Source organism: Lissotriton vulgaris, chromosome 7, assembly GCF_964263255.1.
Source record: "Lissotriton vulgaris chromosome 7, aLisVul1.2, whole genome shotgun sequence".
Lineage (NCBI taxonomy): Eukaryota > Metazoa > Chordata > Amphibia > Caudata > Salamandridae > Lissotriton > Lissotriton vulgaris.
Window position 1 is genome coordinate 1,716,496,806 of NC_141695.1, and position 23,983 is coordinate 1,716,520,788.

A 23,983-nucleotide genomic window follows, 5' to 3' on the forward strand; every position below is an offset into this window, starting at 1 on the left:
AACCGCAGTCTGTTCTAAAATCCGACTATTGGAGCCTAGTTTGTGCTCGTGATAATCCAGCATGCATAGCGCTTTCAAGGGCGAAGTATGGTTCTTCTAAGCGCTGCGAGTTATACTGCGAGTAAGAAAGAGCTACCTGTTCGATAAAAGCATTCGTAACTCAGAACTCAAGGCTGCACGCAAACACCACAGAACTAAGCTATTTGGTTCTTCTAATTGTAAGGTACAATACACACAAAGCCACGGTGCATGTTTCTTCACAGAGCACTAACAATAGTCACATCATGGCAACAGGTCCCCCCACCCCACAACATAAAGCATGCATCCCGCAAATAACACACTAGACACCAGTGTTAGTTTGGGAAAATGCTGCTGCAGGTTTATTACATACAAGGTTATGTAATCAAGTGGGTTATCTTACGGGCTATCCAAGGGCAGGCCGCATTCTCGCCACCTGCCCGCCTGATGAGCCAGGCAGCACAGTGTCGAACCACCTATGTGCTGCCCCTTATGGTAATGATTATACTCACGCCCCTTGCGGGGCGGAGCGGAGCTAGGCAAGCCCCCGGTTGCACAGGCCCACAACCGCCCGAAGGACTACTGGGGCGCCGACACAGGTTCCCGGAACCACCCCTGAGGCCCTAGGTCTTAGGCTCTGGCACCCCTATGTGCCCGCTGAGGTACCGTGCTGCACCTCTCTGCTTCCGGATCGCCCTGTAACTCCGCCTGCAACGAAAATTAACACATTAAAAAGTTCAAACTGTCTCCCCCAACCTGACACACAGGGTGAGAGATAGGGAGGGAAATTGTGTGTCCCCGCTGGCGAGGCAACCACGACGCGTCCGGTGCGGGAAAGAGGCAGAGAAAATGGCGAGGGGGACATAAGTACCCCTCGCCCTGCCTGCCGCCCCGGACGTGACATCACAGCCTCCTCCCACGCTCCCTTCGGGACTCCTCCTGCCTGGGGGAGGAGTGGGTGCCAGAGGGGGGGGTTCGGGGGGAAGCCCTCTGTGACTAGAGGGCCGCCCTCTTGAGTGGCCACAGGGTGGCCTCGGGCAGCCTTATAGTCACATCATGGCGACAGGTCCCCCCACCCCACAACATAAAGCATGCATACCGCAAATAACACACTAGACACCAGTGTTAGTTTGGGAAAAAGCTGCTGCAAGTTTATTACATACAACGTTATGTAATCAAGTGGCTTATCTTACGGGCGATCCAAGGGCAGGCCGCATTCTCGCCAGCTGCCCGCCTGATGAGCCAGGCAGCACCGTGGCGAACCACCTATGTGCTGCCCCTTATGTTAATGATTATATTCACGCCCCTTGCGGGGCGGAGCGTAGCTAGGCAAGCCCCCTGTTGCACAGACCCACAACCGCCTGAAGGACTACTGGGGCGCCGACACAGGTTCCCGGAACCTACCCTGAGGCCCCAGGTCTTAGGCTCTGGCACGCCTAAGTGCCCGCTGAGGTACCGTGATGCACCTCTCTGCTTCCGGAACACCCTGTAACTCCGCCACAGCCCGGCCGGCGGCAATCGTCGCCGCCCGGGCCCCCCACTACCTAGCTTCCTTCCTACCTGCAACCTTTTAACTACAGTGCTACCTGTAGGTCTCGGAGGAAAAGGTCCATCCCTGCAGGTGAGAGGTGGACCCCGCCACCTCATAGTAGCCCTTGATCCTTTCCTGAATATTATCATGCCTGACGAATCCCAGGACCCTCTGCTCGGTGAACTTGCCTATGGCGCTGTTGACTCTTCTCCAAGACCTCTCTACTGCTTCACAGGATTTGGCGCCCTGCGTAGCACGATCTCCGGCCACCATACCTCACATTGCCCCCATGCGTTTACAGACTTTCTCCAGGTCATTTTTAACTATGTGGAGTAAAACAGTCCTTCCAAATTCGTGGGGTTGTTGCCCCCCCCAGGTGAATGACCAGCTGGTTGGGAGGGACTCCGAACGAGGCAGAGGGACTTTCTACTAATGCTATGGGGCGAGAAGGATTGGCCTATGCTATGGGGCGAGAAGGATTGGCCTCGCACAGTCGCTATACTTGCTAACTCAAGGCACTCGGAAAGTCCATAGCTGGGCTTAGGGTGGCCTAAAGCCGGCTGTCCCTATAATTGTGTGGGATTGCTTGTGCCCCACCAGACAGAATGTCCTGCTGAGTCTGCAACTGGGAGGGAGACCCAGTATACGTCTTGCTGGAACAACCTGAAACCTGCCCATGGCAGCAGAGGGATGCCGACCCACAAGCATGGCCAAGCTCCAGATTAGAACTGGTGTGACCATGCAAGGAGTGAAGAAGGCCCTCCCCTGCACGGGTCGCCGAACATGGAGGTTGGCCCTGCTTGGGGAGGGCATTTCCCCGGTTCAATGACAATGGCCAGTAGGAATGCAGGATGTAAGGTGGGAGTGCTACCCTGCCCCACACTCTGCGGCACCACTGCTGACGCAAGCTTCCGGGATACTGAAACCTGATATACGGTCAGTAAATGTGGCACCGGACGATTCCCTCAAACTTAGTCTGGCACCACAGGTGGGGTTTGACTCACCCAACTACTGCTAATCTGTACTAGAGGGAGGGGGACAGGTCGGTCCATTGATACAGGGGTGACAGTACCTCCCGCTCCTGCCCTTTCATAGCTCCTCCTTTGTGTTGTGATTTCCAGGGAAAGTGTGGATTATACTCCCCCCCCCCCCCCCCCCCCCCCCCCCCCCATTGGGCTGGTCACCGGTGGCAAAAGCATACAGAATCTGGGCATAAAGTTGGTTCCGGTAAACCATAATTATCCTGCACCATGACCACAATCCTTGGCTCTCCATGGTTCACTGCCTTCCTGCTAATAATGGCTTCCTTGAAGCATGTTAAAATTGTTATGTTCCGCACTGTGGGAACTGCAAACTACTGAGTTTTAAGTGAAGTTCCACAAAGAGCAGCACTCCGCAACATTTGAAAATATGCTGTGTTGCATGAGTAGGGCAACCTGCCAACGTGTCCAAACGCAACTAAGAATTCAGACCCTACCTTGATAAGTAACAATCACTGGTCCCCAACACGAGGCAAACAATGCTAGGGCAACCGGCAGCCACCCTCACCCTTTCATGCTGGTGGGTTGCTCCAAAAACTGGCAGCTGCTAGCTCGTCCCCCCATGTGACCCCTGCCTGCCAACCATTGCAAGGGGGGGGGGCCTGAAGGACTACTTACCATGCACAATTTACACAGTGTCTTAAAAGACCTTTGTCGGGCTGCCTACACATAATGCTTCTGGCCCTGCACTAGTACTCCTACTTTGGCGTTGGGTCAAAACACTTCACCAGGCACATTCCACCATAGTGGCTGATCAGACTTAGCCAAGGAATTGGTATCTACATGGGATTTTCATAAACGCTAGACCTGTGCTTCTACCTTCCCCGAAGGTATCTAGAGAGAGAGTACCCCACTATCTCCAGGGAACAGGGTACAGTGACAATCAGTCAAAGAGAAATCCCTGAGTACACACTCACATATGGACTTGCTATACTTTCATACCTGTCTGTCTAAGCATTCAACCATCAACAGGAAAGCAAAAGGTAATTTCCACACTAAAATTTGAACGTTCACAATCTTTTTTAATAAAAGCATATACAAAAGAAGATTTGCACAAAATGACAGGTTAAAATTTCAAAGAGCAATCTTTGAAAAAGTAAAATAAAAACAAGTGTTCATAACAATTCATTACATATATAAGCAAGTTTAAATTAAATTTAAAACAAAGAAGTCATGAAAAAACAAATATCACAGGCAGATATATCATTGAATCACAAATAGGAAAACAAAACAAACAACCCCCTACACACACTGTGGCTTGCTGATATCTTTGCCACTACTAATTTCTGGATCCAAAGGTCCTTAGTTAATGTAAAAGTGACGTCAACAGTACCATTTATGTATGTGTATCAATTGCTCACGAAGGGAATGTGGGAGGAGGCTGTGATGTCACGTCCGGGGCTGCAGGAAGGGCGAGGGGTACTTATGTCCCCCTCCCCATTTTCTCTACCTCTTTGCTGCACCGGACGCGTCGTGGTGCCTCGCCAGCGGGAACACAATTTCTGCGCCGGATACGCCGTTGATGCCTCGGCAGCTAGACACGCTGTCTGCCCATAACTCTGGAGCCATTTCGGTGTGCCAGAGTCGCGGGGCTTGGAGGTTAGTCTGCTGCTCTGCCCACCCTGCTGGTATTCTCTGGTGGGCCATGCCCCGGAGGGACCCGGTGGGTGCCAGAGGGGGGGTTTGAGGGAAGTCCTCTGTGACTAGAGGGCCTCCCTCTTGAGCGGCCACAGGGTGGCCTCGGGCAGCCGTACAAACAACTACGGATGAAATAACCTAACATGAGAGGCTAGACGCCTGTTCATGTTTTCTCTGAAAAGGCAAAGGTGCCATGATTTTAAAATACAAATGGGTCATATGAGAGCCTGAGATCGGTAGTAGTTTGGATGTAGTGGTGTTTTTGAAACTTCATTGCATCTGAAGCTCCCCCTGTCGGCAGCAGCATGCAATTGGAGTGCTTGTTGAAAGGATAGAGACGGACAATAAGGTTTGCAAGCAGTAGTTTTGCTAATGACCAAATGAAGGTAGGGAACATTTATGGTTTTGGCACCTAATCAAGATGCATGTTTTCTTTTATTCCTTGCACGCATTTAATGACCTTGGAGTTTACTTTTATTAATTATGAATATATTCAGTTTACACGTTGGGACAACTCATCCAATGAGAGCCCATAGGTATCTCATTTGGAATGCCAAACACTGCCATAACAAGCATTAAAAATGCAAAAGGTCTCGCCTTTGATTAAGTTAAAGCCATTTGCTTTGCTATACAATACCATTAGCAAAGCAAATGGCTTTAACCCTTGCTCATTGCACCATCAGGATTCAAGCAAACCGGTCCGAAGACGGCTGTAATGCCAGAAACCGGTCCCCGGGAGCTTGTTTCCTTCCCAGTGTAAGAATTGGCTTTTGTAGTTTGGTTTGCCCTGTTCCCATCATGCACTGGGACAAGGAACAGACTAATTTGCATACAGCCAGGTTCTGAAACTGGGATGGTGCAGTGAGCTAAAAAACGGTGTTGGATCTAGCCCTGATCTCTTGACTGGGTGAGAGCTTTCTGCTTAATTCAGAGACTCTGTTCCTCACCACCCCTTGTTGTAAATATTAACTTAATCAAAGGCAAGACCTATTGCATTTCCAATGCTTATTTTCTCTTTGACGCTAAACGTATCATGGAAAACTCCTGCTGATGTCATGCGGAGGCAGGAGACAAAAGTCAAGTACTTCTACTGGATAGTTGGTGACTGTGTTGGAATGGGCATTACGGGGTGAGCCCCTCAACATTCCTTGCAGGGTGGCCCGTTAAGTGTTTGTTACACCACACCTGCCAGAGTAGGCTGGAGTAGAGAGCAGGTCAGGTTGTGGTAGAGTGTGCGTGGGGACCAAGGGATGAAAAAACTGGGGTGTGTGTGTGAATGCATATGGTAGTTACTGCTCAATGCTCAGGCGTATTCACTAGTCGTAGACTTTGCATTTCTCACAGATGTTTTTGTTCCACATTCTGCAGGAGTCATTTGTTCAGAATCACCAGATGCCCCCTACTTTTCAGACTTTTGCACGTTTGCACACTATCGATGCGCAAAGAAGAAATATTATTTAAGGGTAAGTCCTGGAATTAAAATAACGAGTATCTGGGAAGATCAAAGCGAGAAACAATAGAGAGGTATAGATCTGAGAGTGCATGCAGGAGAGTGTATGTGCAAGAACAATTTTGTGCAGGAAAGCAAAAATGTTGGTTCTAGTCTAGAATGATTCAAATATAAAGTTTTTGCCATGAATGGCACATTAAATAGTAGGAAAAAACACTGCCATTAGGTATTAGGTATTCTACATGCCATGTAGGAATGGAGAGGCATGGGTGGTTTTTACTTTTTATTATTAGTCCATGATCGCACAAAAATCACATTACAATACATCAACCCAATTGTTCCATAAAGTCAATCTTATACATAGTACACAGACCAAAAAAGGGGAAAAGAAAGAAAAAGAAAAGAAAAACCACAGCAGAGAAAAAAAGAAGCTTATTTATCCATATAAGCGGCCACTGGACCCCAAATCTCACAGCCCAGTTTCTTTTTCCTTCTGCCTTTCAAAGCATATAGGCTGTATTCTATATTAAACATTATAGAAATCTAGCCCTCCATAATTCAAAAGATGGAACATCCTTCTGGAGCCACATTGAGGCAATACAAAGTCTAGCAACAGCTGTAGCAAGAAAAATCAGATACTGAAATTTATAGAGCAGTTGATCCTCTTCCGTTACCTCAGCAACCCCCAACAATACATGTGCTGATAGACGCACAGGCCCACCCAACATCTCAGCTAAAAATTTCTCTATATGCTCAAACAAGGTATTTAAGTGCCTGCAAGTATAAAAGATATGTACAATATCAGTCTCATCTGACCCGCAGCTGAAACATTTTCCATCATTAGACCCCCCTCCCCCCACCCCCCACATATAGATATTTTAGCTGCGGTATAATATAGATTAAAAACTGTCTTATAGTGCTGTAAATGTAAAATGTAAATGTACAGGAATTTATATAGCACAAATCACCAAGCGGTTTCTAAGCGCTTGCTTAGGGAACCCGTCCTGGTATTCCCCTGTGAGATAACCCCAGCAGGGTATCCGCAAGGTGAAAGCCAGGCATCCCGCCGCGAGGGGCCGTTGTGGAGATTAAGCAAGCTATTGCGCAGAGTGTGAACCCATGAATCGAGTAGGCACCGGAGCAAGAATTGTCGAGTCCATGGACATTTTAGGACTCAAGACCCCGCCGAGCCGGGAATTGAACCATGGTCCCGGGCTGACCTCTGCTTCCAGGTCTGCCTCCTCTAACCAGTGAGCCACACTTCTCCTGTGCACCGAGGTTAACAGACATAAACAGTCTCCCAGCCAGTTCAATAGAAGTTTCGACCCGAGTGCCGAAGCACCCCAGCCGGTTATCCCATTTTGGATTTTGAGTCTCTAGATCATTGCCCATGGTATCTAACAGTAAAGTTTAGAGTATACCAATCCGTGCATCTTTCCTCACAGCCTCATTGACACGGTTCGCTTCAATTTTCCATCGATGTTTAAACAGGTTGTCACGGATTTGCAAGTATTTAAAAAAATCGGAGCGGCAAAGATGAAATTTATCAATTAACATTTCAAAATACATCAAATCCCCATTGCTATATAGATCTCCTATATACTGAACCCCTTTAGCCCGCCAATTATCTACGCTTCGATCCCAAAATATCGGTGGGAGAAGGGTGGTGGCAGTTAGCGGGGTATACCAAGATATCTTTTCTAATCTGTACTTCTTTCTAACAGCCTTCCATACTTTATAGGCCGCATTGAGAACCTTAAAACTGGTTCTCTTATAATAACTCCTATTGAGATTAATAAACAATCGCTTTTTGGCATCACTGCCCATCAGCATTTGGTATATAGAAGGGGCTTCAGCCACACTAATCGGTTCTGCCCCAGTTAGTAAAATGTTCAAATGCTGCAAAATACAAACATAATAATATAAGGTGAAGTCCGGGACAGCCCATCCGCCTTGCTCCCGAAGCAAAGTCATATATTGCATAGCTCGCAGGGATTTACCCGGAGCCCACAAGAATATAGCACAAATAGATTGTAACAATGCCAGATTGAAACGAGAAATTTCCAGTGGCACAGATCTGAGAAAATATAACGTTTTGGGGAGGATCAGCATCATAAGGACATTGCATCATCCTACCATGGACATTTGCAAACACTCGAATCGGTCCAGTTGTTAACGCACATCATTTAAAAGCTGTACCCAGTTGACCTCGGCCAGTGCTGGAATTTGCGATATCCAACAAAGTTACCACTCTGTTGACATGGTTAGTTGTTCCCCTCTTGGGGATAAAACCATGTTGTCGAATTGATACCAGCGGGGTTATTACTTCTGCCAACCTGGTCGCGAGGATTTTAGAATAGATCTAGCCGTCTGCGTTTAAGAGAGAGATTGGACGGTTTAAAGCGGGTTGTTCAGCGGGCTTATCCTTTTTTTAAAAAACAATAATACTGGCCTCATCCCATGTTAAGGGGGGAGCACCTGCCTGAGCTTGTCTAAACGTAGCGAGCATATTAGCCTCCAGGACTCCAAAAAAGGTTTTATAAATCTCCAATGGGAGTTTATCCGGTCCGGCGGCCTTTCCAACTGCTAACTCATTTCCAGCTCCTCCATAGTAATAGGGGACTCCAGAGACTCAGCATCTTGCCCACCCAAGTTGTTATCACAAAAAAGCTGTACCAAAGATTCCCCCGCTTGCCGGTCATAGCGTTCCCACAGTATATAATGTTTCATAAAAATCATGAAACACGTCAAGAATCCCAGCCTCAGTTTCTATAAGATGGCCCCTAGAATCAACAATTGCACTATTCCTCTGGGCTGCCTCTTTAGATCTAAGCTATTGTGCAAGACATAGTCCACTTGCCTCCCCATATTCGTAATTCAGTTGTTTCTTAATCATATATTTCTTGGCTGTCTCCTTACTCCAGTTGGGATTTATTTTAGCCTTGCACCGGGCAACTTCAGTTTGAAGATCAGTAATATCATGGCCTCTGTGTATGCCCAACATAAGCTTTTCTTCTGCTACAGTTAAAGCAGCATATAATTCCTGCAGTGCTGCCCGCATTTGTTTTTGCTTATACAGGCCAAAGCTGAGAGCTTCCCCCCTAAAGGCAGCTTTAAAGGTATCCCAAACACACCCGATCCCTGCACTATCACGGTTTATCAAAAATAAATACTCAATCCATATCTTCATGTGAGCTACAAACTCCATATCTAACAACAACTTCCTATAGAATGAAAAGGCTTGCGTTGTAATTCCATGTTTATGTTAACAACAACAAGGGACCCCAATTCAGTCAGCAGGGGACCTCGGGGAACATATTTTTTGAACAGTGGTCCCATGCATTCAGGTATATCAGAAACAATAAATATAGACAGAGTCAGATCTATATTTTGAGCGACATGTCCAGCCGGACAGTGGTTTCAAATTTTACTCAATAAACAATCCAGAAAGAGATACCTTCAACAGTTCACCAGTGTGGTACACAAGCCTGTGCCCAAACACTAACGGATCAAAATACAGAAGGTAGTTTAAGAACAAAGCAGGGCTTTTTAAGGCAAACGTAACGTTTTCTGTTTAGAATCAATTACACAGAAATATCTAGATAGCACCATTACATCATATTGAATCAAGTTTGTATAGGGTGATAGAAGCACTGCATGCAGGCGAGGAGAAATAAAATAGCCTAAGGCCACAACACTTGCATCTGGCTAGGGTTGCCACCAGCACGGTACCAAATAGATAAAAAAATACCGGCTTTGGGTTATTTTCTTCCGACAGGTATGTACTTTAAGTAGTCAATGCAAGGCGAAAGCACTTTATAATGTGTTCTAAAGCTGCCTTAATTTTCTGTGACTGAATGTAAAACAAAAAAAAAAAGCTGAAAAAATATGTTAAAATGAATTAGGGAGTTCTCTTTAATTATTATTGCCCAGCCTTTGTAGAATATGTCTGGTTATTTCTTTTTAATAGAGAGAGGGTGTTTTTAAGTTTCAGTTGCGGTTCTGGGCAGTGGAAAACAGTCCACTCGCAACTTTTTCTCAAGTTTCCCCAGAGGTATAAGCGCTATAAGTGAGTTCTGCAGGGGCACTCATATTTCTGGTTTAACAACATCCCTGAACCACTCAAGGCTGTGGAAAACAGAATCTGAAAATGTGCTGGATGAAGCCCCCTCTGTTCCCCAATATCTTTTTTATAAATGCAAAGGGCTGATGTGTTATATATTCGTTTTGTAAAGTGCCATCCCATGCCCTTCTCAGTGCCTCGATGTAGCCACAAATGTGCGTTGTGACAAACAAAAATGAGAAATCTAGATACACAATAAACACTCCCAGTTACCATTCTCTAAAGTTATCTATGCCTGCATTTTCTTAAGACCCGCAATCCTAAAAAAATAACTATAAAATAAAAAAAACTGTACCCCACTTTTCAAGAAGTGCCAATTGCACAGACATTTCGCAGGCAACTCTCACAAAGTAAGGAACGCCCCTCCTTTGTGTGCATCAAATTTCTTCTAAAAACACACTGGTTCAGGAACCCCTTTCTGTGGCTGCATAACATCCTTTCTGTCTGACAGCATAGGAGCCTCTGATAATTAGATCTACTACGAAGCTTGTCTTACAGGAGCTCACGATTTGCAGGTGACTCTCAGTTCATGATATAATAGTTTAATTCTGTTTTAGTCAGTTACTCCTATCATCAGGGACCCATCTGGTTTAACCACGTGTGCACTTGCTTTACGTCTCGCTGACATCTCCATGTACTGCAGTGTTCATTTAACTATTGTTGTAAATGCTAGTTCCACGGTTCCACTCAGTGCTGTGTGTACTTTTCTAGGCACACGTTTTGTGAAGCGATTCAGGATTAATCTTAATGTCATATCCAGTCATTTAAGCCCTGCACCCAGCAACAAGGCCTAAAAGACACTGGGGCAGAGGTGACACTACCTGGCCTCTTGGGAGGCCGCTTCTCTTACCAAATGAAACAAATTTTGGGAAAATATACTCTCTTACATTATAAACCTCCGTTCTCTAAAGCAATCACTGCAGATTTCTGTGTCTGACCAGAGATTCGCCGATTTGAATCCTGGTTTTCACAGTTGGAAATAGTAACTAGTGTATTTATAGAGCTACACGTTCCATTCCTGTGGTAAAAAGCACTCTGGCATCAGATAAAACATATATTAGCTCCTCGGCTACTTTTATGTGTGTTGCTTAACCAGTTGCATAGGGTCCAGCGTCAAGAGAGGCCTATTACAGCCAGGGTCACTGGAATTATGCGGCAGGGGAGGACCAAATCATGTGGCAGTGTTGACTAAATTATGTGGCAAGAAAAGGAAAATTATGTGGGGTTATACAGAACATTTTGTCATACATTTACTTTGTTACTTTGTCATTTTTACATTTGGTAAAAACTATCTGGGCTTTGGTTTCACCTCATTAATGCTGGTTTAATACCCAAATATAGCAAAAAGCAAAAAAAGGTGACCAGTCAAGCTTTGCGAAGGCCGTTTCACAGAGAGATGAGAGCACCTTTACTGCAAAAAGGTGGGGGCAGCACGTTGGAGCTCATTATTTCTAAAAGGGAGGAGTTGTGTCCTAATGACAAGAGCTTTTTACTTTGGAACCTAGTTCAGGTCCTCTTGTCAGCTCAACTCAAATCACTTAATAGTCCAGTGCCTAAAATAAATATATATATATATATAATAAATTAATATGAACTTGTGTTTGTGTAATGTAAATGGTGCTTATTTAAAGTTTCCCAATGCCCTTGGGCCGGGTCCTCCCTACATAAAACCAAAAAAGGGATAGATAAGCTGTTTCAAGATTGGAGTGATAGCCATGGTCGGTAAGTTGTGAAAGAGGCAGAGGAGGTAGAGGGCTACTTTGGGCCTCAGCTATCATTAGTACAGAAAGTGCAATTCCATTGGGGCCCACAAGTGCGAGGGTCTCACAAGAACCAAATTATGGAGAGAACAGTTTTTTGGTCAATTTCTGTTATTGTTTGATGATTTTCCCTATCATATGTTTCACATTTACTGTGGATTAGGAGCTACAAAAAAGTATCCATGATATGATCTCAAAAGCTCTGCCTTTGCTCTCAGCCCTGCCTCTCCTGTTTCCCGATCCTTGGAATAAAGTTTTGCAGGGGTCCCCGACTTCAAAACATTTTGCTTTGCGGCGCTCCGTGCAAAAAAGTTTGAAGACCACTGCCTTAGGGTATGACAGTGAGGCTTCACCACAGGAGATGCTGCTACTGCGGGCCAGAGTTTTCACTCCCCTAGGAACAGGGGGTGATGGGGGCAATAAACAGGGTTTTGCTCCCTCCCTCCTCGCAGTGGATGGGTGGCCCGACTCCAACTCATGCTGGCCAGGCAAGGCATCCTCACTGCTCTACCAACCTCCCATCTCAAACTCTGAATTTAACCAGAAACGAACCACCACCTTACCAGTCTCTTTGAGATGTGGCATTTAATGTATAGGCTTTGTCAGCAGATGCCCTTGGAAGTAAGTTTCCTGGGCCCTAGTGCCACGCAGTGCAACTTTTAAGTTACCTCAGTCAAAGGAGGGCCACCACAGACACTTTTGTTTTTTCGAGAGACCAAATGTTTGATCATGTACTCCTTCCTTGAAAAAAAAAGAAAGCCCTTTCAATCAAAACCAGCGAAACTGAAAATGTTTACGCCATAGTTTATTTGTTCAGACAGCACAGGCATTAACTGTTGCCTTCTGGGGTGTATTGATATACCCAGGGCCACTAGAATTATGCACCTTTGGGGAGGGAGCCTGGCTGCTTGCATCCTGGGCAGGAGCCGAGAAGACGTGGGACCCAGTAAGCTACACTAAAAAAAAATATATATATTCTTAAATTTCCCCGTGACCCCCCTGCCCTCTCTCCCTCCCCCCGCGAGTCATGCCGGGTGCGACTAACTCAGTGGCCTACCCGAAGGCACCTTGGCCCACCCAAATAAAAGTTCCTGGAGCACTGCCTATTACAGAGGCTAATAAAAATGGCCCACAGGTGTCCCTGAAGCATCAGCCCATCGTCCCGTGCCCGACTGTCCGCCTTCCCAATCTGACCCTGGTTTGAGATCCATTGTAACATTGTTCAGAGCGCCAGTAGTCACACAAGACGTGGCATGCGGGCAGAGCCTTGCTGCATGGATCTGCGAGGCTGTCGTAGGGCTGTGAAGCCGCTGTTGCCGTTGTCCCGGCTGCCCGCAGCCATCACCGTCAGCCCGGAACCTGATTTAGGCAAGCAAGCAGGCGAGCGGTGCGACCAGAGATTGCTGGCAGGCCTCTGCACTGGGGGGCTGTGCCGACGTATAACCTGCCCACCCAGCGCACAAAGTAGTAACCTCAGTTGCAACCTCTCATTCCGTATCACAGGCCTCACTTCCCCTGTCGCTGCCTCCTTGCTGGTGTCCACTGTTCCTCAGGTGAGAGGGGGCAGCAGGGGGTAGGACAGGTCTGGCCTGGTTTACGGAAGTGACTTTATTGCCCCCCTCTCCAATTTTGTAGGAAGCGCGGATGGTCAGGAGAGAGACGGCACCAGGGCCATTGATCAAACATCATCCAGGGACCAGGCATCAGGCCTATTCATGAGGTCCAGGAAGATCAGGGAGGAGCCCTCCCAGCTGCCACAAGACGGAAGCGTGGCAGATACAACAACTCGCCCGCGCAGGCAACAAAGCGGGTGAGATCCAAAAGAAAGCCCAAACCACCATCAGTTGAAGGCTCTCTAATAAATCTTTTCAGCCAAAAAGACAAGGTAACAGAAAATATGGGGGCTCTAGGAAATTTCTCGCCACCCATGAGCAAGTTTGATGCCTGTATGAAACAGCCGAACATTTATACAAAATTCAACTTCCTAAAGGACACCGGCTCAGTGCTCTTATTGACCAACAAGAGGCTCACGGGGCTGAGAACACCCCAGCTACCCCCACCTCCGACTGAAGCAGCTCTGGGCCATCTCCCCTTGCCTGAGACGCCTGACCAATAGTTAAGTGCCTCCTCCAGGCCCCTACAAAACAGCTATGAGGAAAGCTGGAGATTGACAGGACTGTCGACCTCTCCAAGCATGGAAGAGCCTCAATCCTGCAGCCCAGACAACCCCAACGCTGAAGGCAACGGGACTACCCCGGACGCTGAAGGCAACGGGAGTACCCGGCACTCAAACAAGCTGTGGAGCACAAGGTCTCCTCGGGTTAAATGCGATCACCAAGGAAGGCCCAGCTGCTTCCACCAATGCAGGTAATTCAAACAGCACCCCAAACTCCCATACCTTCCCTGATGGCCCAGGGGTGTCACCCTTAGGACTCCGATGGCCCAGGGGCGTCAGCCTTGGGACTCCGATGGCCCAGGGGCGTCACCCTTAGGACTCCGATGGCCCAGGAGCGTCACCCTTGGGACTCCGATGGCCCAGGGGCGTCACCCTTGGGACTCCGATGGCCCAGGGGCGTCAGCCTTGGGACTCCGATGGCCCAGGGGCGTCAGCCTTGGGACTCCGATGGCCCAGGGGCGTCACCCTTGGGACTCCGATGGCCCAGGGGCGTCCCCTTGGGACTCCGATGGCCCAGGGGCGTCACCCTTGGGACTCCGATGGCCCAGGGGCGTCAGCCTTGGGACTCTGATGGCCCAGGGGCGTCACCCTTAGGACTCCGATGGCCCAGGGGCGTCACCCTTGGGACTCCGATGGCCCAGGGTCGTCACCCTTGGGACTCCGATGGCCCAGGGGCGTCCCCTTGGGACTCCGATGGCCCAGGGGCGTCACCCTTGGGACTCCGATGGCCCAGGGGCGTCAGCCTTGGGACTCTGATGGCCCAGGGGCGTCACCCTTAGGACTCCGATGGCCCAGGGGCGTCACCCTTGGGACTCCGATGGCCCAGGGGCGTCACCCTTGGGACTCCGATGGCCCAGGGGCGTCAGCCTTGGGACTCCGATGGCCCAGGGGCGTCACCCTTAGGACTCCGATGGCCCAGGGGCGTCACCCTTGGGACTCCGATGGCCCAGGGGCGTCACCCTTGGGACTCCGATGGCCCAGGGGCGTCACCCTTGGGACTCCGATGGCCCAGGGGCGTCAGCCTTGGGACTCCGATGGCCCAGGGGCGTCACCCCTGGGACTCCGATGGCCCAGGGGCGTCACCCTTGGGACTCCGATGGCCCAGGGGCGTCAGCCTTGGGACTCCGATGGCCCAGGGGCGTCAGCCTTGGGACTCCGATGGCCCAGGGGCGTCACCCTTGGGACTCCGATGGCCCAGGGGCGTCAGCCTTGGGACTCCGATGGCCCAGGGGCGTCACCCTTGGGACTCCGATGGCCCAGGGGCGTCACCCTTGGGACTCCGATGGCCCAGGGGCGTCAGCCTTGGGACTCCGATGGCCCAGGGGAGTCGCTGCAGTGCCAATAACCAAGATGGCCGTTCAGCTTTCTCTTCTCAATGGTCCGGCCTGCTTTGTTGCCGGGATTGAGGACAAACGAGTTCAGTCTGATACCACATTCACCCAAATACCCTGTCCCTGTCCCAACATCGTTGATAAGCTGTCAACTCTCCCTACAATGCTGGAATGAGGAATCTGGAATTTGCTGAGTAATTGGTTCCTCAAACCTGTTGATGTTAATGTACCAATCTAAGTCTGCATCGAGGCTGGACCAGGGCACGAGCTGTCACTGCACAAAGAAACCCCTGCTGATCTTACAATGCACAAGCGTCGTGTTGACTGCATAGAGAGGATCTGGGGGGCCCCGGGCCTAGCTATACACACTTGTACTTTTCTATGTGATTTCATTGCATAATACAAACGGGGGGCTAGCTATACTTTTCATTGCATAATACAAACGTTACATCATTGTGTAGATGTCCTGCTTATCGGTGTTGCAATAAACCTTTCCATCTGCTTTTAGAACATGCCATCTTCTTAAGTGCTGAGTGCCCCTTTTTGCTAATTGTAAAAACCTTCACTCAAGAATTGGAGTAAATTCACATTGACTTTAATGTAACTAATGGAACCATTATTATGTCCTTTAAGGTGAGTAGAAAGTCTTTGTAAGTTATTTTTGTACTTGCATCACAAGCCCTCACTATATAGTCCTGTTTATAAATTGGTGCCCTGTTTCTTTTCTCTTTCGTCCCTTTCTTATTTCGTTGTTTGGTACTATTAAATCCGTATTTTAAAACAAAACATTCTATTTTGAACAGCTAAGCATTCTCCAAAGCAGTTCTTACTCTTTAAATACTGTTCCCAGTGAGTAGAGGAGAGGCTCTTTATACCACTCGCATCACTTTATACTCAGTCTCCCACACATCTGAGTGTTGCTTTTATTAGTTTTGGCCATAAGTTTTCCTGTTTTTTTAACAATATTCCACTCCTTACTGTTTGCTTGTTATGTTTTATGTGCCGTAGACTGCATTGACTTTGTAAGAAAACAACAAATGAACATTCCTTCCCTCTAAACATTTCAGGTCCATTTGTTTTTCGAAGATTATGCAACAAAGAATGTGCATGTACATGGTTTTTATGAAATAAATTTGCTATGAATTCTTGTCCACACGTGGCCCAAATTATAATGTCGGCTTAATTTTTGATGACCCGGAAACCCCTCAAACTGTGTCTGGCTATCCAATTTCAAATAAAAAAAAGCCAAAATAAAACTCTCTTTAAATTTGGTCACAATATTTTGAGACAAGTTCAGACGTTTAATGTTTGTTCTAAATCAATGGGGTTCAATTCCAGGGATATTACCTGATTTAACTTTTTATAGCAAAAGGAGGGATAGTTTGTGAAACCTGACCATTGAAGAAGACTAGGGGCCAGATGTAGGTAATTCCGATTTACCGACTCTTAAATACCGAATCATACCGATTCGGTATTTATGAGTCGGTAATTCCGATTTACCGACTCTTAAATACCGAATCATACCGATTCGGTATTTATGAGTCGGTAAATCGGAAGTGGGCAGATGTAGATAATTCTAATTTGAGAATTACCGAATCTGTATTATTTGGTATTTACCGATTCGGTAAATACCGAATCGGTATTGATATTGATTCCTATGGGCCTTGAAGCCCATAGGAATCAATGGGAAATACCGATTTGGTATTTACCAAATCGGTAAATACCGAATCCTGCAAGGGTGCAGGGGGTGTCACTTTGACACCCTCTAGCACCCCAAGTACAGGCTTGTGTGCCATGTGTCACACATACATGCCCTAAGGGCATGTCTGTGCGTCACATGGCACAGGTGTACATGCACAGATGTGCATGTACACCTGAATTAGGTATTTTACCACCCAATTGGATTGGGTGGTAAAATACCGAATTCTGAAGGCCTGTAGCACTGTCAACGGTGCTACCTACATCTGGGTTTTACCGAATCGGTAAAATGACCGATTCGGTATTTTACAGAATCGGTAAATTTACAGAAGCAGTAAATTTACCGATTCTGTAAAATAATGGCCCCTACATGTCAAAAACCAATTACCGGTCGGTAACGGCCGAAATCGGCCGTTACCGACCGGTAATTGGCGACCTACATCTGGCCCTTGATAAGATGATTGCAGCTCTTGTGATGCTCAAGTTACACCGCATAAAAATGTGTTGCACACTTCAGTTTTTCCCCTGCTCCAGCAGGAACAAAACACAGGCTAGATTTCTGCCTTAATTTAAAGAACACAGTCCCTGTGCGCACACAAGTAAACATACGTATAATAAGTACAATTTCAGATCATTCGCAATTAATAAGAAGAGGAATAAAAGGTGAAGCCTTGTAGGTCTTGATGCTTTAATACTCGAAACAAGACAGCGCCAGCCGACACGTGTTTCGTCTGAGTACACATACACTCGGACTCTTCAGGGCTTACTTCCAATGGAAGCAGGTGAAACAATCCCCCTGAACCGGTGATAATTCCAACCCGGTTCGGGTGTTGATCAATATTCAGGAATTGTGCACAGATGAAGATAAAGCGGAGTTACGGGCTGTGTGCAGTGAAGCCGTAGTGTTACTCAGGGCAGACCAATTAAAATGCATCTCATCAAAGTACGGGATGGTTTTCTAATTACGCTGATTGCCGCAATTTTCGCCATTACACGAGAACGCCAAATTAGTCGTGGGGCAGACTGACAGAGTCACAGACCGATACTGGGGATTGACACCATTTGGAACCGAAACTCAGCGTAATTAGAAAACCATCCCGTACAGGGACTGTGTTCTTTGGTTGTTGTCTTGTACAACAGCTTTTGAGGGGTTGTTAGGGTCACCCCTCTCCTTGTAGCACCACACCATTAGTCGGAGTGCATGTGTAATTTGCTCATGTTATAGTCATCTTGTTTTAATGGGGGTCTCCCCCTGCTACTTACTGATACCTTCACAGGGTATGCTCCCAGTTGCACAATTGAGCTTGCTTAGCTGCTGCATGTTAATCCCTTTTTAATTTTTAATTTTTATTTTTAAAAGAAACCTCCTCACACTTCACAGTAACACCCACTTCACCTACTTAGTGATTGTTGCGTACGCCATACTTCAGACAATTGGCATACTTAACCACTCAGGCATGTGTTGATTGTTACTTGAACCACAAGTACACCTACAGCATGCCACGTTTTTCACAATTCTTCCCCATTGGCGTGACCGATTTTGCATCATTTGCATATTGTTTTAACCATTGTTGTTTTTTCTCCTCATCATGTTTAGGCATAGGACAACTCTCACAGAGGTAATACACACACAAACCCACACATGACACCAGCATGTGGTTAATCACCTTTTATAGGTCCTGATGAATCGCGGGTAACTATTGCCCACTGCGAGAAACATGTCGACCGTTTTGCACTACTAGCCCCATCTAGGTTCACCTGAACTTACTCGTTGACTCCTAGTGAGCTAGCCCCTTGTTTTTAACTGCAGCTAGGGACCCCCAGAATAAAGTCCATTCCGGTACCCTTAGCTACATTTTAATATCCCTTTCTCACTATCACATACCACCCTGCCCACACACCCACACCTCACCATAAGGCAGTTGGAAAAAGATCTCCGCCAAAGAGCCCCTCTTTGAGGTGAGCCCGTCGGGGATTGCACTGCCTCCCCGACGAGGAGCAACCGCCGATGATGAAGCATGACATCCTTCGGGGTGTGTGAGGCAAATCCATCCAACAAAATGGATGCCCTTGGGTGTCACATTTACACCTCTGGTCACGCCAGCTAGTCTTTCCCTTAGTCACGCTTAGGAACAGTCCAGGAACCCCCTTGTTGTAACCACACCATTAGTCACATAACGCACTACATAGACAGGTACTCAGCTGAGCGCAATTACTCCCTCGCACGTAGAACCCTTTTCGTTGGTATTAGATTTCTGCCTTATTTGGGAAAGGTCAGTGAGTCCACACTGCCATCCATGTGTGGATTTGTGCTTTTCATCTAGACTTTCTAACCAGAAGGGGGGTGCATTTGCCCAACTTCTGGTGTCATTCCTCCAGCATGCGAAAATTATATTTTGTTTCAAGGAGTATGAATAGACCAGAGTCTACTCATCCAGCAACCCTCACTGTGATGGGTCGGTCACACTGATGATTCTCAAGCTGGAAGGTGCAGCAGCATCTTCTTGGGAGCAGTTAGAGTATCTTCTCTTCTGGCACAGCTTTTCAGTTGAATGTCCCATCACCTGCACCCAAGTAGAGCAGGAGAGAAAGCTGCAAATAACTGGTGCGTTGACACCCATTGGGAGACAGATCATGCCTATACAGAGACTATACACAGGTGCATGTTCCCCACCAGGCTGTGTAATGCAGCCTGGTGGGGAACATGCAAAGTGCGCATGACTGTTTGGCCGGTCCAAGACAGCCGGCCAAACAGTCATGCGCACTTTGAGTGTGCTCATCCTTCCTCCCACTGACCCCTGCTCTGGCCAGTCCAGCCGCTGCCCGCACCTAGGAACGGAAAAATAAAATGATAACATTCCGTTATTATAATTTTATTTGTCCTTTGCACTACTCTTAAAGCAGTGGGCCGATGCTCTTCCGCCGTAGCGAAGGAGCCACTGCTGCTCTCGAGGTAAGATTAGGTCTGGGAGAAATTGTATTTGTGCCTGAGTAAGACGAGTAATTTCATGTTACTCTTTTCACGCAAAATTACAAACAAATTACTCAATTATGCCCTTTTGCATAATTCAGAGTAATTGGCCACCAAAATCCTACTGCAGGGCCACAGGAGCAACAAACTTAGCAAGCGCGGGCAGCTACTGTTGTTAATGTTCTGTTGCATTTCCTGGGCACAACGGTGCATTTTGCTCTAAGAAAATAGTGCTAAATCCTGGGTTACGTACCCTGCGTAATTCTACGCAGTCTTGCATCATTTTGCTGGTAATTTCACGTAATTATGCTACAGCAAATAATGCAAGTTACACCCACCCCTCTGCAAGATATGACTCCTAAAAGCAGCATGGGTCACAAACCAAGCTGAAAAGTGAAATACACAAGATCTAAAGCCCGGATTGCTTAATGGGTTCAGTGAGTTTACTATTGCAAAAAGTATGTCTTTTGTAAATGTGATGAGAGTGCAGGCAACAGTGGAAACCAACAAGAGATGTGGAGAGTGATTGAAGGAAGAATATCTAAGGAGACTGAGCTATAATTTGGTTGTGGGAAACGATCAAGAGACGTATGGAATCAGTGTGAGAAATAAGGAGAACATGTGTAGGAGTTAGAGGAATGTTTAGATAGAGGTATTGTATGGAGAGAGGTGAAAGCCAATCTGAGGCACATCAGGAAGCTAGTTGCATATAGTTGAGCTTCATTCAGTGCATAATCATTGTCTCTTTGTTTATTTAGAGAGTCAACTGTCCTAATGATGTTCAGAGTGAAGGTACCAGCATGGCTCAGAAATACAGACTTATGGATGAAGATGGTGATATGTTGGAGAACCCAGCAGACCAGGACTTCTATGAAATGAGCGTGTCATCAGACCGTAGCCCAGCGATGGGGACTATCCGGGATGACCTGAAAATCACCTCCAGCAGACGACCTGGCAAGAACACCAACAAGATGCCTCTGGTGCGCAAAAAGGAGTTTGCCAAGGAAACAATTCCAATGTTCACCAATGAGAATAGTGGGCCATTTAGCATCAGGACTTTACTGGTAAGGCCAAGCGAGGTCATGACGGAGAAGACAACTGTCAACATTAGTTGGTTGTTCCCAGGATCCAGTGGGCAGGAGACAATCACAGGCAACCCAACATTTTTACACAAGTGGAGAGACCAGGTGAAACCAAGCCGCGAGACGGAGGAGGACTTTGTAATTTCCTCCAGACTCAATGAAGGTGTCATAGCCTCAGATCGAGAGGCCCACTTAAGTAATGATGACACTTGGCAGGACAGAATGAGTGACTTGCAGCAGACTCCAAGTAAAAAGAAGAGAAATAAAGTCTTTATTGCCCTCCAACATGAGTCGACCACAGAGGAGATGCTGGGAGCAATGCCAAGCAAGAAGATGGCTGTGAAACAGAGTTTTACCAGCAGCAGCCGCTGGTCAGACCCTAAAATGTTCTTGAAGCGTACAACCCTGAAGATTATGGAAGCTCTGCCTCCATATCAGGAGATGCCAAAAGCAAGGATTGTGGAGAGCAGAGGTAGCAGTTATTTGCCAACTTTAGAGTATCATTTGAGGACAACCGCTCCTTCTGGGGAACCGGTGTTTAGTGGTAGTGTGAACCAACCCAACGCCAGAAGTATTTTTGGATCCACCCTTCCTACCAAGATTGCAACTGGAATAATCTACAGAAATAGCAGGACCCCATTTTTCCTTAGGGCATCTGATGAGGAGAACCTGAGAGAGATGACCATGGATGAAAGACTCCCAGAGGAACCTTCAGAGGGGAAAGTTAGTGTGACGGCCTTAAACCAGCAGACTATCACTGTCCCTGGCATAAGGCGTCAGATTGCGATTTCAACACCCCAAAAATGGGTTTCAGAGATTACTCCAATACAAAGAGGTTTACAGGTAATGCCCAAACACACAACTCGGGTGACAACGAGCTTCAAAAGCCCCAGCATCTTGAACGTTGATGTGACTATCCCAAAGGAAGAGGCCATCTTTAGCCAAAGTATTCACCGGTTAATGCCCACAAATATTTTGGATACAACAAACAAGGTAAAAATGACCTGGACGCAGAACATTCACCCAATGATTAAACAAAGACCTGTCCAGTTGATACTAAAAGATGAGGTTTTAGAGATGAACCCCATTGTGAGCCTTGTAGATGCAACTCTCCCAGAACAAGGTCTTCGTCAGTGGAATACCCAAAGTATTGCAGGAAATGTGCCAACTCAAATATTAATAGCAGAGACAAGCCACGACTATGAAGTGATCCCCAGCAACACCTTCCACCCAGGTAGATATGCCAAGAGCAGGACAGTGGAATCTCTGGGGAATGAGAAGGCCATTAATGCCTACATAAGGCTGGTAACCAGCAAGAAGAGACCCTGCTCTGGTTCCCAAGATGGTTTTCATTGCACTCAAACTAGCCAGGACTCATCATCCCCCTACAACAATCTTGCTTCTGGCTTCACTAGCCAAAAATTGCGGCTGCTACGATTCACCAGCAATTCTGCCAGGTCGGGCCTCAATAGTCCTTCGCCAAAGTATACCATTGAAGAAATTAATGTTAAATTCCCGAAGACAGGGTCAGATGAGAACTTGTTGAAGGCTCTTAGTAAAATACCAAGGTCCAACTACAATGACTTTTACAAAGTCACTTTGACCACTCTGGGCAGAAGAACCATTGACTCGGATGGACTAATGAAGTTGTTGCCATCTAACAAAATAACTTTTTATACCCAACAAACCCCAGACATGGATCTAACTAGTAGCATTACTAGTCTCAGATCTACCTCAAATAAAGACCATTTGGATATAATAGCAGTGCAACATAGGGAGCCTAGTTTGAAGGGACACCATTACATCGACAACTGGCCACTTCCATCTAATGCACACCCACTCAGAATCACTGTGGCCAGATCCCGATCTGGAGGAGAGATATGGCGTGGGGACATAGTGGACCTGTATCAGCGATTGCAGGATCCCAGAGTGCAGAGGCTATCTCAGGAGCTGGAGGAGAAACTGAGTGCGGAGGGTGCCAGACAAGACACTGCACATGTCAACAGAGCCGACCTGCAGAACTTATCCTTAAGACTGATGAAAGCCCTTTCACGTATGCGTGTGCGAATGTAGTGTATAGATCAAAGGTGTGGGGTCAGGAGAAAGGTATCTATTTATTTTGGAAAATAAAAATTCTTTCTGTTTTGTACCTTCTGCCCTAAACAGTTTGTTTTTAGGGACACGGTCCCTTCCATATGGAGGAAGATGGTCTCAATACATTTGATGCAGTCTCTCCTAAGATAGCTGTTAGGAATTGGGTTTCTGGTTGGCAGAAGTATGCAACCTGTCCAAGCAGGAACCACAGTCCTAGTCTGGATAAGTCAGATACACACCCTAAATTAACCTGTGCTCACCCTTGGGTAGCTTGTCACAGAGCAGTCAGCCTTAACTGAAGGAGGATCACTGAAAGAATATCGATGGACAGAATATCTACCTACACAAATATCGACGCTGGAATATCGAAGGCAAGTATATCGACACCCTATCTACAACATTGTAAGTAGAAAAATATCGAGAAAAAAAATATTGATGTTAAAAATATCGCAATTAAAAATATATTTTTTCTGTTAAAAAAGTAAATAATACTTATAAATAAAATAAACATATTTAATCATGTTTAAAATCAATAAATAATACATATTTAATGATAAAACCTTATTAAAAATGTACATACAATATATAATATATACTTAATACTTTTTAATAATTATTTTAATTACTTATACATTATTAAAAATACTATAAATTACAAATGCATCTACACACATAAAATAAAACATAAATAAAAATAAACAATTATATAAAAAATAAATATACTTTAACTTTGTTTAAAGTTAAACACATTATCTAAAAAAATACAAAAAATATTAAATACATAAATAAATAAAGCTACTATTTAAAGTCCAAAAAAAACTACAGTAATGAAAACATTGGATAGCGTAGAACATAAAATTACTATTCCCACTCCAGAATATTAAACAGTAGGGAAAGCGTTAAATAGCGTACGGGTAAAAATTACTATTCCCACTCCAGAGAGTGCAACAGTAGGAAAAATGTTGGATAGCGTGGGGGTAAAAATTACTATTCCCACTCCAGTGAGTGCAACAGTAGACAAAGTGTTGGATAGCGTAGGGGTAAAAATTACTATTCCCACTCCAGAGAGTG

The 23,983-nt window shown here is 46.3% G+C and overlaps 1 protein-coding gene across 2 annotated transcripts in view; it reads left to right on the plus strand.

The window, feature by feature from the left end:
* Window positions 1-22,912, plus strand: part of LOC147706393 (uncharacterized) — a 44,444-nt gene extending 21,532 nt beyond the window's left edge. The window contains exons 2-3 of one of the 2 annotated variants that reach the window (XM_086929076.1): window positions 5,596-5,690; window positions 20,495-22,912. In XM_086929076.1, coding sequence (XP_086785202.1) covers window positions 5,596-5,690; window positions 20,495-22,891 — 2,492 coding nt within the window. In that variant the 3' untranslated portion in view covers window positions 22,892-22,912. The remainder of the gene's footprint in view (window positions 1-5,595; window positions 5,691-20,494) is intronic. The other variant, XM_086929077.1, reaches the window with a different exon arrangement.
* The last annotated feature ends 1,071 nt before the right edge of the window (window positions 22,913-23,983 follow it).